The following is a 15990-nucleotide window of genomic DNA, read 5'->3' as shown; positions in this document are numbered from 1 at the left end:
TAAAACATATAGGGATAATAATACAAAGGAGAATGCTTTCTACATTCCACATGAAGTTTTATTGTTTTTTTTAAGATTTATTTATATGCCAGAGAGAGAGAGAGAGAGAAAAGAGAGAACGCACAAGCAGGGGAGCAGCAGGCAGAGGGAGAAGCAGACTCCCCACTGGACAGGGAGCCAGATTCAAGGCTCAATCCCAGGACCCTTGGATCATGACTTTAGCCAAAGGCAGACACTTAACCAACTGAGCCACCCAGGTGTCTCTCAAATGAAGTTTTAATATATGAATTCTAATGAGTCCCTGAAAAGTTAATATATATTTAAATCATAGATATGCCACTAAAAATACACATTAAAAGGGATATAGCAAAAAATGTATTAAGCCAAATTAATGCTGAAAATATTTAAATAATTAAAAAGAAGGCTGGAGTAAGAGAGAAAAAACAGAAGAAACAATCAGAAAAGTAATAATAGGGGTGCCTGGGTGGCTCAGTGGTTAAGCGTCTGCCTTCTGCTCAGGTCATGATCTCGGTGTCCTGGGATTAAGGGGCTCCCCGCTCAGCGGGGAGACTGCTTCTGCCCCAGGCCCTGATTGCACTCTCTCACTCTCACTCTGTGCACTCTCTCTCTCTCACACATAAATGAAATCTTTAATAAAAAAAGCAAAGTAATAATAAGTTATGACATAAATCCGAATATTAATAATTGCATCAAATATAAATATCCTACAAATTTTAGTATTATTTGTTATAATTCTGTGGAAAATGCTGTTGGTATTTTCATAGAGATTACATTAAATCTGCAGATTGCTTTCTGTAGTATAGACATTTTAACAATATTTATTCTTCCAATCCGTGAACATGGAACATCGGTCCATTTGTTTGTGTTATGAGGAAGAGAAGGCAAGCTGAGGGCAAAGCTGAAGCTAACAAACCCCCCAACCCCGCCCCATGTGGGATGTGTGTCACATTCCTCAGGCACTCCTGGCTGCCTGAGAACAAAGGAAAGAGAAAACCAAATGGTTAACTGATGGAGAGCACAGTCATGGAGGGCAAGAGTCTCTTTCAGTTTGCAACTGTCTTAATGATTTACAAGGAAAAAAAAAAGCAATCTCCAGAAACCTGTAGACTCAATTTCTCGGAGCCCTATCATTACCCTCCTCTCCATAGGATAGAAAATCTTACATAATCAGTTGATCCTCACAACCCCAGTGCAGCCCGTTCTGCCCACGGCTCCTGTCCCCATGCTTTAATATAACCACCTTTTTGCACCAAAGATGCCTCAAGAATTCTTTCTTGGCCATCGGGTCCGGACCCCACAACTCCAAACCACACCATCAGGGTGGAGGAATGTTGTACCTATGTTCTAATAGACTCTCTGAGATCTTTTTAAAAAATTTTTATTTATTTATTTGAGAGAGAGAACATGAGAGGGGAGAAGGTCAGAGGGAGGAGCAGACTGCCCCCAGAGCTGGGAGCCCAATGCTGGACTAGACCCGGGACTCAAGGATCATGACCAGAGCGGAAGGCTATTGCTTAACCAACTGAGAGCTACCCAGGCAACAGATTCTCTGAGATGTTGAACATTACTAAAAAAAAAAAAAAAAAATCAGAGAAACAAACAAGCAAATCAATATATTTGGTATTTTTGCTAGTGCCCCAACATCTGATTCTGCATGCTCTTCAGATTAAAAATGGGATCTGCTCTTTTCGTTTAACTTGGCTAAACTTGGCTGCTGACTTACAAGTGGACTACACATTCTATCATCATTCTGACAGTATTTGTCTATATTACAGGGCTCAAATGTGGGCCCTCCAGTGTCTTGAATACTGGTATGTAGCCACTGTCCTGTCTGAGGATCCAGCACTAAGCTGCTGTTGAAGCAATGTGAAGAATGTACATTTATCCAACCACGAATTGTGTTCTCCAAACCATCATTAGATGAGTGGAAGCCAGACAATGGTTAAGATCTGAATTTCACAGAATAATGTTCTATGGTTGACCTCACCTGCCCTCAGCTAGAAAGAAGAGTAAACGAGTGAAAATCAGCTCAGAGTGAGAAAGAAAAAAGCAGCTTTGCTATTAATTGGGCTGAGGTGACGGGCACAGATAAAGACAAACGTGAAATTAACAGGAAATACTGTTTCTCCCAAAGTCATACAGCAGCTGTAAAATACCAAAAAGAGACCATCTTCTCGTTACTACTGCTTTCTTGCCAATGACCCTAGACTCACTTTGCCATTTACATCTATTACTATTTTCATCTGTTACATCTAATTCATCTATTACTTCCAACTGCTAAGATGCCCCTGCTATTACATACATAGGGGTGCACCCATGTCCCCATCCTTCACATACTCCAGCTTCACTCCTGCCTTGAATCCACCTGTGCGTCCCGCCTCTCCACCGTCGTTTGAAATCCACTAAATCCCGCCCCGCTGCTATGCACGCTCCCCATAGGACCCAGACGCAGCTCTCACAGTCCCCATTGGTCCTATCCTCACTTGAACACCAATCTAGAATCCTCCACCATCCATCCAATTCTATAGAGCACGGCCCTTCTCTTCTCATTGGCCAGTTTGGTTCCACTCAGGTTTGCCCCATCCACGGAGGGGTGGTAAAGGCAGTGCTCCGAGGTACTGGAGCAGCGGGAGTCTCAGGTACGAGTCTATTCTCGGGACTAGGAAGGTTACAACTTGGGAGATCTTTCTACGTGCAGAGCGAGGCATTCCAAGCGATCTATAAGGTGGGCGAAACCCGTGGGACATTCTACAGGGGAGGGGCGGGGTCAGCGGGGCGTGTTACGTGAGAGGCGCGGTGTGTGAGGTGGTCCGCGTTGGGGGCGGAGCGAACATGACGTTCTACGTGGTGGGAGGGACGTGTGAAGGCGTTCCACGTGTGGGCGGGGCAGGTGGAACGTTCTACGTGCTGGGAGGGACACGTGGGCTGTTCTACGTAGAGGGCGGGGTGTGGGGGGCGTTCTACGTGTGGGCGGAGTGAGCGTGGCGGTCTATGTGCAGGGAGGGGGCGTGGGGGCGGTCTAACGTAGTGGGTGGGGCTGCAGAGGTCATTTACGTGTGGGCGGGGCGAGTGGCGCGCCCAACGTGGTGGGCGGGACATGTGGGTGGTTCTACGTAGGGGGCGGGGTTAAGGTGGAAATGCTCTGCGTGTGGGCGGAGCCAGCGGGGCGTTCTACGCGTGGGCAGGGCCAGAGGGACGTTCTACGTGTAGGGCGGAGCGAGAGCCCCGGTCTAACGTGGTGGGCGGGGCATGTGGGTGGTTCTAAGTGGAGGGCGGGGCGAGAGGGTGGGACTTACATGGGGGGCGGGGCGAGAGGGGCATGTTTTTCCTGGAAGGCGGGGCGCGTGGGGCGGTCTAACGTAGTGGGCAGGGCATGTGAAGGCATTGTACGTGTGGGCGGGACGAGTGGCACGCTCTACGGTGGTGGGCAGGGCCTGTGCGTTCTACGTTGAGGATGGAGTGTGGGGCGTTCTACGTGAGGGCGGGATGAGTGGGGCGGTCCAATGTGGTAGGCGAGGCATGGGCACACTTCTTGGAGAGCGGGACGTGAGGGGCTGGCGTTTACATGGAGGGCAGGCATTTAGGGGAGGTGTATTTGGAAGGAGGTTGGTTCAGAGAGTCCTACGTAAGGGGCGGGGAGTCCAGGGGCATTCTAATGGGGGTGGGGCCTTCAGAGGCACCCCACATGCCCCTACCACTACGGTTTCTCACAACCCACCACACGGGTGAGGGAGCCTTCCAGAGCAAGGCATGATCTTGGGCGCCCTTGTGAGCGTCTCTTTCGGGACTAGAGCTGCGCCCACTTGCGGGGTGGCTGCGGCCTTACCTAGCCTTTGAGCTTGAACTGCGGACACACTGAATCTCTGAAGTTCATGGTTTGCGTAAACTTGGCCACTTTGTTTTCTTTTCCTATCCGTGCCTCAGTTTCTTCAATTACGACATTAAAATGAAGATGGTAGCTGTAGCTACCTCCTGACTGGTGCAGAGCATTACAGCCTAGGCTGTGATGGTTTTCTAGAGCAAGAAAGGGGCATCCTGATTAGGGGGATATATTCACGTGCTAACAGAAATAATATATACGGTTAACATTCAGCCCTTAGGTGCTAGCACTGTGCTAAGTGCTTTACTTTCTTCAGCTTTTTTTAATCTTCTAGGAAGGTACCGAGTACTATCATTATCCATCCGCATTTTATCAGTCCAAGGAGGACAGATTCTTCCAGGTGCTGGGCCTCTCTGCTGAGCTCTTAACCTTCTATGTGACATCCTCTTGCTTGTGAATCCTCTGCTCTCCCAGCACTCTTGGGATGGCGGAATGCTCTCCCAAGGGATGGACTTGCCTTGACACTATGGTGGTTCCTACAGCTGTGAAGGCAGTGGCCGGATGTGGGGACTGCACAAGAACAAGACCCACCTGAATTACAAGGTCAACCAGACCTGGTGGTACTCCCATGATACAGTAAGGTCACAATACATCGGCCCCTCCCAGACCCAACTCACACCCACCACACACCATACAGCACCACAGTGCTCTGTGGACATCAAACATTTACCCATGTTATTTCATTTTTCTGACCTGTCCTGGATACAGAAACTGGATCCACTGAGCTCTCCCCCTAAAACTGAATCAATTTTTTTTAAAGATTTTATTTATTTATTTGACATAGAGAAATCACAAGTAGATGGAGAGGCAGGCAGAGAAAGAGAGAGAGGGAAGCAGGATCCCTACTGAGCAGAGAGCCCGATGTGGGGCTCGATCCCAGGACCCTGAGATCATGACCCAAGCCAAAGGCAGCGGCCTAACCCACTGAGCCACCCAGGCGCCCCTGAATCAGTTTTTTCACCAACTTTGTTTTACTTGATTTTGGACTTGCCCAAAGTCCAAACTTGGGGTGGGATCTGGGGTCCAGTCAAGTCAATTCCCCTCTACAAAACAAAGTCAGTTCCCTGCTGCCAGCTACCCCCTACTCTTGCCTTCCTAGGACCTGGTGTCTGCCATGTCTTGTGCCCCTCCTGGATTCCGCTAGCCATCTGGGCTAGATTTTCTCCTCAACGGGTCTGTGCCCACCCTGCTGCTTTCCAGAAATCTGTTGTGCTTTGAAGACTTCTATCCCTTTTGCCCATATGGTGAGTTTAATACATTAAAAAGAGCATTCATTTACAATTGTTATTTTTGTGTCTTCGGAAAAAACGGATTTAAATGCTTGTGGTCAGTCCGCCATATTTAATTGGAAAAGTCATATCATGTTCTCATACTTTAGAAGTCTCTAGGTATCTTAATTATGTTTCTGTTCTTGTTCCTGCTTCTGTTTGTTTTCATCTTAATTTTATTTTAATATAATTTGAGGCGTCTGTAGACTCTTTTCCTTTTTGTGGTGTTTTGGTTTTGAGACAGAAAACTAAACACCTATTATCTTATACCCTCTGTTCCAGATTCTTCATTCCCAGGTGTTCGCAGTTACCTACCACATTCATCCAGCATCTGTACCCTGTCCCTCCTGATGTGACCACCTGGAAATGCCTTTTTCCAAGCAGCCTGGGGGACACGATGTACCTTTCAAAACCACTTTTCCATGGCTGCACAGCATGTAAGTGTCGATGTTTCCTGGTATTGCAAGGCTGAAGGGTGCTTGTCTCATGGAGTCCAAGAATGAATCTTGCGGACAAAAGGGTAAAGTGAAGTGAAAGCTTATTAAGTGAAGGTGAGAACAGGAAGGAAAGAAAAAAAAAGCTCTTTAGAGTGAGAGGAGTCCGGAATGGGTTGCTACTGAGGGCTTTTGTGGAGGGTAGTTTATAGAAAACTGACCAGGGAACTTGGTAACATACCTTGTCTATAACATTTAAGACAAACCAGGTGGATTTGTTATGCTCCTTCCTCTCTGGTTAATATCTTGTCTGTAACATTTCTCCACATCTGGGATTTCTGTGAGCCACTCCCTGTCTCTCCCTACCTAGCCTCACCTCTCCCTTACTCTATGGCTATAAACCCCTCCAGGAAGGGAAATCTCTGAGGGGTGATTTGGGGGGAGGATTGGAGAAGCCAGATGTAGATCTAGATTGGGTGCTGTCAGGAAGCAGGGCTATCGGAAACCTATATGGTGGAGGGAATGAAGAGAAACTGCAACTAATTGGTAGAGAAGCATGAGTCACTCATATGAAGTAACAAAGGTGGGGGGGGTGATCATTTTGGGGGTTTGGGCAAGATTCAGGTCTTTGTTGTCAGCCGTGATGAGAGATTTTGTCTTGATCCGTCACAGTCCTAGAAGGACTTGGTCTGTCTGCAAAATTGTTCTGGTTCAGCAGGTGAACACCAAGGCCCAGCTGTGTCCAACCAGCTTCCTGGCCTCAGGGGCTGCCCTGTTCTCAACAGCATCCCAGAATTTCCCTCCTGTCTACCACCAGTAACCGCACCCCCCCAAAGGTAACCATTACCCTGAGTTCTCTTAGGTTAGTTTAGTTGTGTCTGTGTAATGGTATCATGTGGTATATTCTCTTTGCCCTCAGCCTTCCAGCCAGCATTATCTTTATAAGATTCACCCACATTGTTGCATCTGCCTGTAGTTTATATCCATTACTTTCAAGTATACCATTCTATAGACGTACCACATGACCTCATCCATTCTGCTTTTCTATTACTTGAGGTGTAATTGACATCACATTATGTCAGTCTCAGGTGTACAGCGTAATGATTTGACTGTGGCCTACATTGCAAAATGATCACAGTAAGTCTAGTTACCATCTGTTTCCATCCATAGTTGCAAAAAGTTCTCGTGATGAAAACTTTCCAGATCTACTCTTCTGGCAACTTTCAAATATGAATTCCTGAAGTTTTTCGGATACGAGCCCCTTAATGAACCCATGCTTTGCAAATATTTTCTCCCATTCAGTAGGTTGCCTTTTCATTTTGTTGATGGTTTCCTTTGCTGTGCGGAAGCATTTTAGTGTGATTTCCCACTTGTTTGGTTTTGCTTTTGTTGTCTGGTCTTTTGGTATCAGGCATGGGGGTGGTCACACTGAGTTCTGTTTGCTTGTGAGCTATGCATACCTGTGAGACCTACTGATCTCCAGTCCATTTGGTGGTATGGAAATGGGGTCAGGTTCAAAGTTAACTGGATTCTTCTGCCCTCATTTATCCCCATCAAAAAAAAAAAAAAAAAACATTTTTTTTTTTTTTTGGTTAAGCCAGAGATTATCAAAGTGGGAAAACCCCAGTGCGGGAAGGTACAGTTCAGGAGAGTCAGGACCCCGGGTTCATCTGCCCCTCCGCACCAAGGAATTCTTCCAAAGTGAAACCCTGAAGGTCCTAGGGTGTGAGGACACAAATCCCGTCACAGAGGGCCTGCACAAAAGAAACCAACTGCTCTTTACAAATGGATAGCTCAAATTTTACTCTGTTTGTTCTAGAGGGCAACGGTTACTTGGGTGGACTGTATGGAGAAGTTATTTTATTTAAAATGTCTATACCCCCAGAAAATGCTTCTCGTGTAATATAGGCTTGACAGAGACAGAAACCAAGGGTATGCCATCAGTACCAGATATACCCTCTGCAGCCAACATTAGGCTGGAGGGGACAGTGTCAGAACCCCTAAAGGACCCCAACAATGTCTATCCCACTCATACAAAGAAAAGCAAAAAGAAAAAGAGGCAGATTTTTTTAAAAGGTTTTATTTATTTATTTGAGAGAGCGAGCAAGCGAGCATGCGAGAAAGAGAGAATGAGTTGGGGGGAGTGGCAGAGGGAGAGAAAAAGAGAGAAGCAGATTCCCTGCTGAGCAAGGAGCCCAGCGCAGGACTCCATCCCAGGACACTATCTGAGCTTAAGGCAGACACTTAAGCGACTGAGCCATGCAGGTGCCCCAAGAGCAAGATTTTTTTTTTATTAACTACACATCAGAACTGTTCAAAGTACACCAGTAGAAGCCTTTCATCTGTTCAGCACCTGTTTTGCCTTGTGCTAAGTATAGACCCACGTCCTGAACAGTGAGCTCTGCATTCCCTTGCACTGGGTCCGGGTCTTTCATCACCTCCTCTCCCTCAACCACCCTGGGCATCTTGATGCAGGCCAGGCCAGAGTGACAACATTTCCTGCTCCATTCTGCTCTTCCTCACCTAGGCCCATCTGCTTCTCAGCTGGTAAATGGAAATTTCTGCCTGAGGCTTACACCAAGTCAAAGTCTCTGAAGCTTTCCCTGGAAAGAGATGGCTATTCTCTATGCAGAGAGTGGGGGAGTGAAGGGGATCACCCAGCCGGAGGTCAGGGGGGCCCAGAAGAGCCTCCCCCCTCAATTTAAGTCTTTTCTGTGCTGGGCAGAGTAGTTGTAGCAACGGTTGCAGACAGACAGACACTGCACACAGGAAGGACTGAGGGGTCACTCTTCCAAGAGGGTGTGGGCAGAGGTTTCCCAGATTTAGGGGGAGGGCAGGGCTGGATGACCCTTAGGGAATGGGCCCCAAGAGGCCCTCTGGGTGAAGGGAGCTGACAAGGGTGCTCCTCCACCCTCAGCAGCAGAGAGAGCCTTGACCATGACCTGGAGGCCAGGCGGAAGCTAGCTGGGTTCTTCCAGAAGGGTTCTGAGCATGTCCCATCTTCCTGGCCAAGGCCAGGGTGTGGAAGACTTTGGGCTCTGCCTTCCTGTGGACAGGAGACACAAAGTGGCATCACTGGGTTCTAGGGTCAAGATGATGGCCTTTTGGTTTGGGTGAGATGAAGAGGGGAGGTGGTAAGAGGAAGTGTCCTGAGTCCTTGTCATATTCTAGACGGGCATAGTCAGGGACCCTGCACTGTCTCACACACACAGATGTCTCGAAATGCCTGCAGGGAACAGGGAAATGCTTTGTAGTGCCCTGGGTGAATTTCAGGGCAGTAGCTGTCCTAGCAGGCTGGGGTTTATGAAGATGACCTGGGTGACCCACTCAGCTGCAACAGCTTTGTCTTTAGAATGGTGCTAAGCTGCTTATCTTATAGACACAGAACTGCAGAGAGTGTGAAGTAAGATAGGGTCACTAAAAGTGTAGGAACAAGGTACCGAGATCATGGGCAAGTAAGAGGATCATCTTCAATAAAGAGAACCTAGCCGAATTGGAAAGATGCCATAAATATTGCTTGAAAATACAGCTCTAATTCCTAATGATCCCATACCCCCAAAGGAACTAACCAGTTAATTTTCCTTTTATTTACAAGTAATTTCAAACTTTGAGATGATTTCCATAAACAATACAGAGAACCCCTTTATGCTCCATGGTTGTTAGTGTTTTGATACATTTGCTTTAAGATTCTTCCCTCTCTCCTTCCTTCTCTATACATGTTCATTTATATTTTGTACGTATTTTTTTCAAACCATTTGAGAGTTTAGAGAGGAAATTAGGACACAGATGTACACAGAGGGAAGACCATGGGAAGACACTGGGAGATGGCAGCCATCTACAAGCCAAGGAGTAAGGCCTCAGAATGAAACCAGACCTCTTGGTCTTCTTGGCCTCCAGAACTGTGAGGAAATCAATCTCTGCTGGAGCCACTCAGCCTGTGGTACCTCATTATTGTGTCCCAAGCAAAGCAATATCCCTGATTTGCGTGACCTCAACCCTCTTGAAGGTTCTACCCACTTTTAGAATAGCCCTCTGTTTGGATCTGTGTGGTGTTTTCTCCTGATTGGTTTCAGATTCTGTACCTTTGGTAGGAATGTCACAGAAGTGAGGCCCTGTCCTTCTCCAGGCCTCCTATCTAGAGGCATCGTTTCCTCTCTTGATTTCTGTTTCTCCCCAAGGTGTAACACAGACTTGTTCTAGGGTAGGAACCCTACCTAACTCCCCCATGCCCCAACCCCAGAGCAGTGTGTCTAGGAAAGCAATGAGAAATCCCCATCTGTGTTTTCCACACTGCCCAGTGTTGATCACCAGAGTGGACAGGAATGTGTGGTTACAAACTGTGCCCTCTGAGGATGTGGCTGTCCCTCCGGCTGGAGGAACCTTGCTGTTTCTCAGGAGCCCTGTGCTGGTGTCCATGGGTGAGGCTGGCTTCCCTGTGCACCTGGGTAGTGCAGGTTGGTGTTTTCCATTCAGAGCTTTTACTTCTTGGTTTCTGCGAGCTGGGAGATGGCTCCGGTGACTAAAACATTTGACACTTGAAGTAGGGATATTTACCTCACAGGGCTTTGGGGAGGACTCAACAAACTTCTTCTTTCTTGGTAGAAAGCCCCTAGCACAGGGCATCATGAAACATAGTAGAGGCTATGTGGGCCTTGGCTATTATTAGTATTATTATTTCTATTACCACATGCCTAGCCCTATCCCCCCCCAATCAGAATGCCCCATTCTCGCCCTGGAAACCCCCATAGGCTCCTCGGGTTGCTTACAGCCTTGTTCTGAATGCTCTGCTTACTACCATATTCCAGTAATAATCATAATTCCTGTATTTATTTAATTTTAAGTAAAGCATGGAGCCCCCTGTGGGGCTTGAACTCACGGGCACAAGATCAAGACCTGAGCTGAGATCGAGAGTCAGACGTTCAACTGACTAATATTGGCACCCCAGTGATACTATCAGTGCCCTGATAATGCTTGGTATTTATAATCCTCACAGCCATCCCACATCATGTGTGTGTGATCACCCTTGCCTACTCAAAAATTAGAAAATGGAGTCTCAAAAAGGCCTAGGAATAAGGTGTTCAGGTGTTCCCCTGTCACAAGCATCTGAGGTAGGATTCAGAGATTCCCGTGGGTGACTGGAGCCCTAAAGCTGGACCTAATAGCTAGGCCACTATGCAGCATTCTTGCTCTCTCAATGACACAATCCCCCACTGCACTTTCGGCACCAGTGTTTTGGGGTGGAGGGTGATAATGGAAGAGGACAGATCCCTGAATACTTAGCCCTGACTCTGCTCTGCCCCAAGCAACATTCCCCAGGGCAAAAATTGGGAGTGGGTCCATCAAGATGGTGTGAGGTGCAGTTTCTGCCCCTCCCAGCCCTGGAAATGGGCTAGCCACTGAGACCTTCCCAGCCTGGGCCTGGGGAATGATGGAGAAGCAGGAGAACCAGCTGGGTAGGTAGGCAGGGAAGGGGTGGGTGGGCCCGAACTGACATAGCCTGACCAATTGAGACTGGAAGGGTGATGCTGTGTGAAATTAGATGAGATCCCAGAGAACAGCAAAGCATGGCAGCAAGGATGGAAGGTTAATGAGGCTGACGAGGAATTGTGAGGGCCGTGTGCAGGGCCTGCTGGGAACATACCTTGGAGGGAGTCAGGCTGTAGTGACGTGTAGTGTAGGGATGGAGAGGCTGGACATAGAGGTGGAGTCAAGGGTAAGCATAAAGTACTTAGTTTATTCAGGGTGAGGCGTGGTATCCAGTCTTAAACATGTCATCGTCTCTGTTCTCTGAACCAGGGTCTTCAACCTTAGTAGTACTAACATTTGGGTCTAGATCATTCTTTCTTGTGGGGGATGACCTGTGCATCGAAGGATGTTTGCCGGCATCTCTGGCCTCTCAGTGGATGAAGTAGCATCCCTTCCAGTTGTGACAATGAAAAAAAGTCTTTAGGGATTGCCAGATGGCTCCTGGAGGACAAAACTGACTCCAGCCGAGAACCACTGATCTGAAGAAACGACGTTTCATGTCCTCTACCGTAGGAGTCGGCAAACTTTTTCTATGAAGGGCTAGGTAGTAACAACTTTAGGTTTTCTGGGCTGTGTGTGGTGTCTGTCATAACTACTCAGCTCTGCCATGGTAATGACAAAGCAGTTTTGGACAATTTGAAAACAAACAGGGATGGCTGTGTCATACTCAAACTTTGGTTACAGGCACTAAAATTTGAATTTCACAACATTTTCACATGTCCCAAGATCTTGTGAAAGTTTGACTTCTTCCTTGCTGATTTGGATGCTCTTTATTTCTTTTTGTTATCTGATTGCTGAGGCTAGGACTTCCAGTTCTATGTTAAATAACACCAGTGAGAGTGGACATTACTTTCTTGTTCCTGACTGTAGAGGAATATCTCTCTGTTTTTTCCATTGAGGATGATATTAGCTGTGGGTCTTTCATATATGGCCTTTATGATGTTGAGGTATGTTCCCTCTAAACCTATTTTGTTGAGGGTTTTTATCAAGAATGGATGCTGCATTTTGTCAAATACTTTTTCTGCATCTATTGAGATGATCATGTGGTTATCCTTTCTTTTATTAATGTATATCATGTTGATTGATTTATGAATATAAATTTATTCTTGCAGCCCAGGAATAAATCCCACTTGATTGAGGTGAATGATTCTTTTAGCGCACTGTTGGATTCAATTTGTTAGTATGTTAGTGAGAATTTTTGTATCCATGTTCATCATGGATATTGGGCTGTAATTCTCCTTTTTCATGGGGATCTTTCATTTAATTTTGAGTCCTTTCTCTTTTCTTTTTGATAAGTCTGGCTCAGGTTTATCAATTTTATTAATTCTTTCGAAGAATCCACTCCTAGTTTCGTTGATCTTTTTTACTGGTTTTTGTTTGTTTGTTTCTATATCATTTATTTCTGCTCTAATCTTTATTATTTCCCTTCTCGTTTAGGCTTTATTTGCTGTTCATTTTCTGCTTGTTTAGGTGTAAGGTTAGGTTGTGTATTTGAGATTATTATTTATCTTGCTTTGTGTGGTGGGCCTGGATTGCCATATACTTCCCTCTTAGGATCACCTTTTTTGCATTCCAAAGCTTTGGACTATCATGTTTTCATTTTCATTTGCCTCCATGTATTTTTAAATTTCTTAAATTCCTGGTTAACCCATTCATTCTTTAGTAGGATGTTCTTTAACCTCTGTGTATTTGTGTTCTTTCCAAATTTTTTCTTGTGGTTGACTTCAAGTTTCATAGTGTTGTGGTCTGAAAATACGCATGGTGAAATTTCCGTCTTTTTGTACTTGTCAGGGGCTGATTTGTGACCCAGTATGTGATCTGTTCTGAAGAATGTTCCATGTGCTTTCAAAAAGAATGTATCTGCTGCTTTAGGATAAAATGTCCTGAATATCCCTGTTAAGTCCATCTGGTCCAGTGTGTCATTCAAAGCCCTTGTTTCCTTGTTGATCTTCTGCTTAGATGATCTGTCCATTGCTGTGAGTGGGGTGTTAAAGTCCCCCGCTATCATTGTATTATTATCCATGAGTTTCTTTATGTTTGTTATTAATTGATTTATATATTTGGGTGCTCCCAAGTTGGGAGCATAAATATTTATAATTATTGGATCTTCTTGGTAGATAGACCCCTTGATTATGATATGGTGCCCTTCTTCATCTCTTGTTACATCTTTGTTTTAAAATTTATTTTGTGGGCGTCTGGGTGGCTCAGTGGGTTAAGCCGCTGCCTTCGGCTCAGGTCATGATCTCAGGGTCCTGGGATCAAGTCCCGCATCGGGCTCTCTGCTCGGCAGGGAGCCTGCTTCCCTCTCTCTCTCTCTCTCTCTGCCTGCCTCTCTGCTTACTTGTGATCTCTCTCTGTCAAATAAATAAATAAAATCTTTAAAAAAAATAAATAAAAAAAAATAAAATTTATTTTGTGAGATGTAAGTTTGGCTACTCGGTTTTCTTTTGACGTCCGTTAGAGTGACAGATGGTTCTCTATCCCTTCATTTTTGATCTTCAGGTGTCTTGAGGTCTAAAACGTAGCCAGCATATAGATGGGTCTTGTGCTTTTTTATTGTTATTCATTCTGATACTCTATGTCTTTTGATTCAAGCATTTAGTCTGTTTACATTCAGAGTAATTATTGTAGATGTAGATTTAGTGCCATTGTGTTATGTGTAAAATTGGTGTTTCTGGTGATGTTCTCTGTTGCTTTCTAATCTTTGTTGCTTTTGGTCTTTTTTCCCCTATTCAAAGAGTCCCCTTTTATATTTCTTGCAAGGCTGGTTTAGTGGTCATGAACTCCTTTAGTCTTTATCTGGGAAAGTATCTCTTCTTCTATTCTGAATGACAGCCTTGCTGGATAGAGTGTTTTTTTTTTTAAGATCTTATTTATTTATTCATGACAGACAGAGAGAAAGAGAGAGAGAGAAAAGCAGAGGCAGAGGGAGAAGCAGGCTCCCCAAGGAGCAGGGAAACTGATGTGGGACTTGATCCCAGAATCGCAGGATCATGACCTGAACCAAAGGCGGATGCTTAACCACCTGAGCCACCCAGCTGCCCAGGATTGAATGTTTTTGTCTGCAGATTTTTCCTATTCAGCATTTTGTATGAATTTGTCTATGCTATGTCTTGGTGATGGCCGGGCTTTGTTGTATTTAATGGGAGTTCTCTGAGCTTCTCAAATTTCAATGTCTATTTCCTTCCCCAGATTAGGGAAGTTTTCAGCTATAATTTGCTCAAATAAACCTCCATTTTTTCCTCTTGTATGATATGAATGTTATTATGCTTTAGGGAATCACTTTGTTCCCACATCTACATTCATGATCTGATACCTTTCTTTCCTGCTTCATTATTTTCCATAATTTTATCTTCTCTATCACTGATTTGTTCCTCTGCCTTGTCCATCCTTGTTGTCATTATGTCTAATCAGTTTTGTATCTTGGTTATAGCATTTTTTAATTTCAGTCTCATTTTTAGTTCTTTTATCTCTGTAGTAAGAGAATCTCTAGTTTTTTCCATGCTTTTCTCAAGCTCAGCTACTTTCCTTATGATTATTGTTGTAAATCCTTGTTCAGACACCTTCCTTGTGTCTGTATTGATTAAATCCCTGGCCATGACTTCTTGCTGTTCTTTCTTTTGGGGTGAATTCCTGCACCTTGTCATTTTGTCTGGGTCCCTTTGTGTGTCTGTGATTGTTAGGAAAGCCTGTTATAATTCTGCTCCTGAGGGTATTGGCTCTATTAGAAAGTGGTGCTATACTGTCTTGGGCCTGATGTTTCAGGAGGTGTTTCAGAGTCTGCAACCTGCTGTCGTGTTTTGGCTGCCCTTTCCCTCAGGTCAGTCCTCCGAGGAGTTTCTCCTTGCCTGCGGTGGGGGGTGTTTGGACCTTGTTCATTGTTTGGCAGGTTTTAACTAGGTGTGTTTGGGTCTGCTTGCAAAAAGAAGCTAGATTCTATATCCCCCAGAATGGAAGCTGTGCGGCACTCTGTGATCAATGGACTTGCTCATTCTCCCACTGACTTCCATCTGCAGGGCGCTGGGCTTGGTGTTGACGGCTCCAGTGTCCACTGGGGGGCACTGTGTTGCTCACTGAAGTTGGTCAGTGCTGATGGAGGGGGTGGGGTTGGGGGGGTGGATAATGGCATCACCCTGCTGTCTTGCCCCAGAGTGGGGAGTTCGTGCCTACCACTCTTCAGGAAGCCGTCACAGAAGAGTAAATTCTCCCCTGTTGTGTCCCTGGCTTCCATCAGATCTCTGCCTTCACCCTGTGTCCAGGCTGCCTGCCTATGTTTGGTCTCAGGCGCACTGCTGGGTTTCAAAACTCCAAATTTTAGGGATGCCTGGGTGGCTCATCAGTTAAGTGTCTGCCTTCCGCTCAGGTCATGATCCCATGGTCCTGCGATCAAGCCCTGTGTTAGGCTCCTTGCTCAACAGGCAGCCTGCTTCTCCCTCTGCCGGCTGCTCCCCCTGCTTGTGTGCTCAGCTCTCTCTCTCTCGCTCTTGCTCTCTCTCTCTCTGGCAAACAAATAAATAAAATCTTTTTAAAAAACTCCAAATTTTAGGGACCTGCATGGCACAGACCCACACTGATTGTCCTGGGGGAGGGTCCTGCCACATTGTGGCCAGCGCCAGTTTGTCCTTGAAAAGCAGTCCCATGACTGCACAGCAATTCAGAGTTAATGATAAAGTGTAGCAGAAAGTCACCACTGAGATTTGCTGCCCTCAGCAGGTAATCTCTGTTCCTATGCTAGTGAACAGGATATCATGTTGGTGCCCGCCACCTCTTTGGTCCCCAGAAAGGCTGTGCCATCTCTCCCAGATGCATTCCAAGAAGGGGAAACCTTTCTCTCCATGCGACCCAGGGGATCCTCAGGCCA

At 45.8% G+C, this 15990-nt stretch overlaps 1 protein-coding gene across 1 annotated transcript in view; it reads left to right on the top strand.

Annotated features, from left to right (window-relative positions):
- ZNF81 (zinc finger protein 81) overlaps window positions 1-15990 on the top strand; it is a 165767-nt gene that overhangs the window by 131502 nt on the left and 18275 nt on the right. Inside the window, exons 6-7 of the mRNA XM_082718041.1 lie at window positions 5452-5606; window positions 6319-6439. Coding sequence (XP_082574167.1) covers window positions 5452-5525 — 74 coding nt within the window. The 3' untranslated portion in view covers window positions 5526-5606; window positions 6319-6439. The remainder of the gene's footprint in view (window positions 1-5451; window positions 5607-6318; window positions 6440-15990) is intronic.

Source organism: Mustela nivalis, assembly GCF_964662115.1.
Source record: "Mustela nivalis genome assembly, chromosome: X".
NCBI lineage: Eukaryota > Metazoa > Chordata > Mammalia > Carnivora > Mustelidae > Mustela > Mustela nivalis.
The sequence above is the reverse complement of the archived record's forward strand: the minus strand, read 5'-3'. Positions and strand labels throughout refer to the sequence as shown.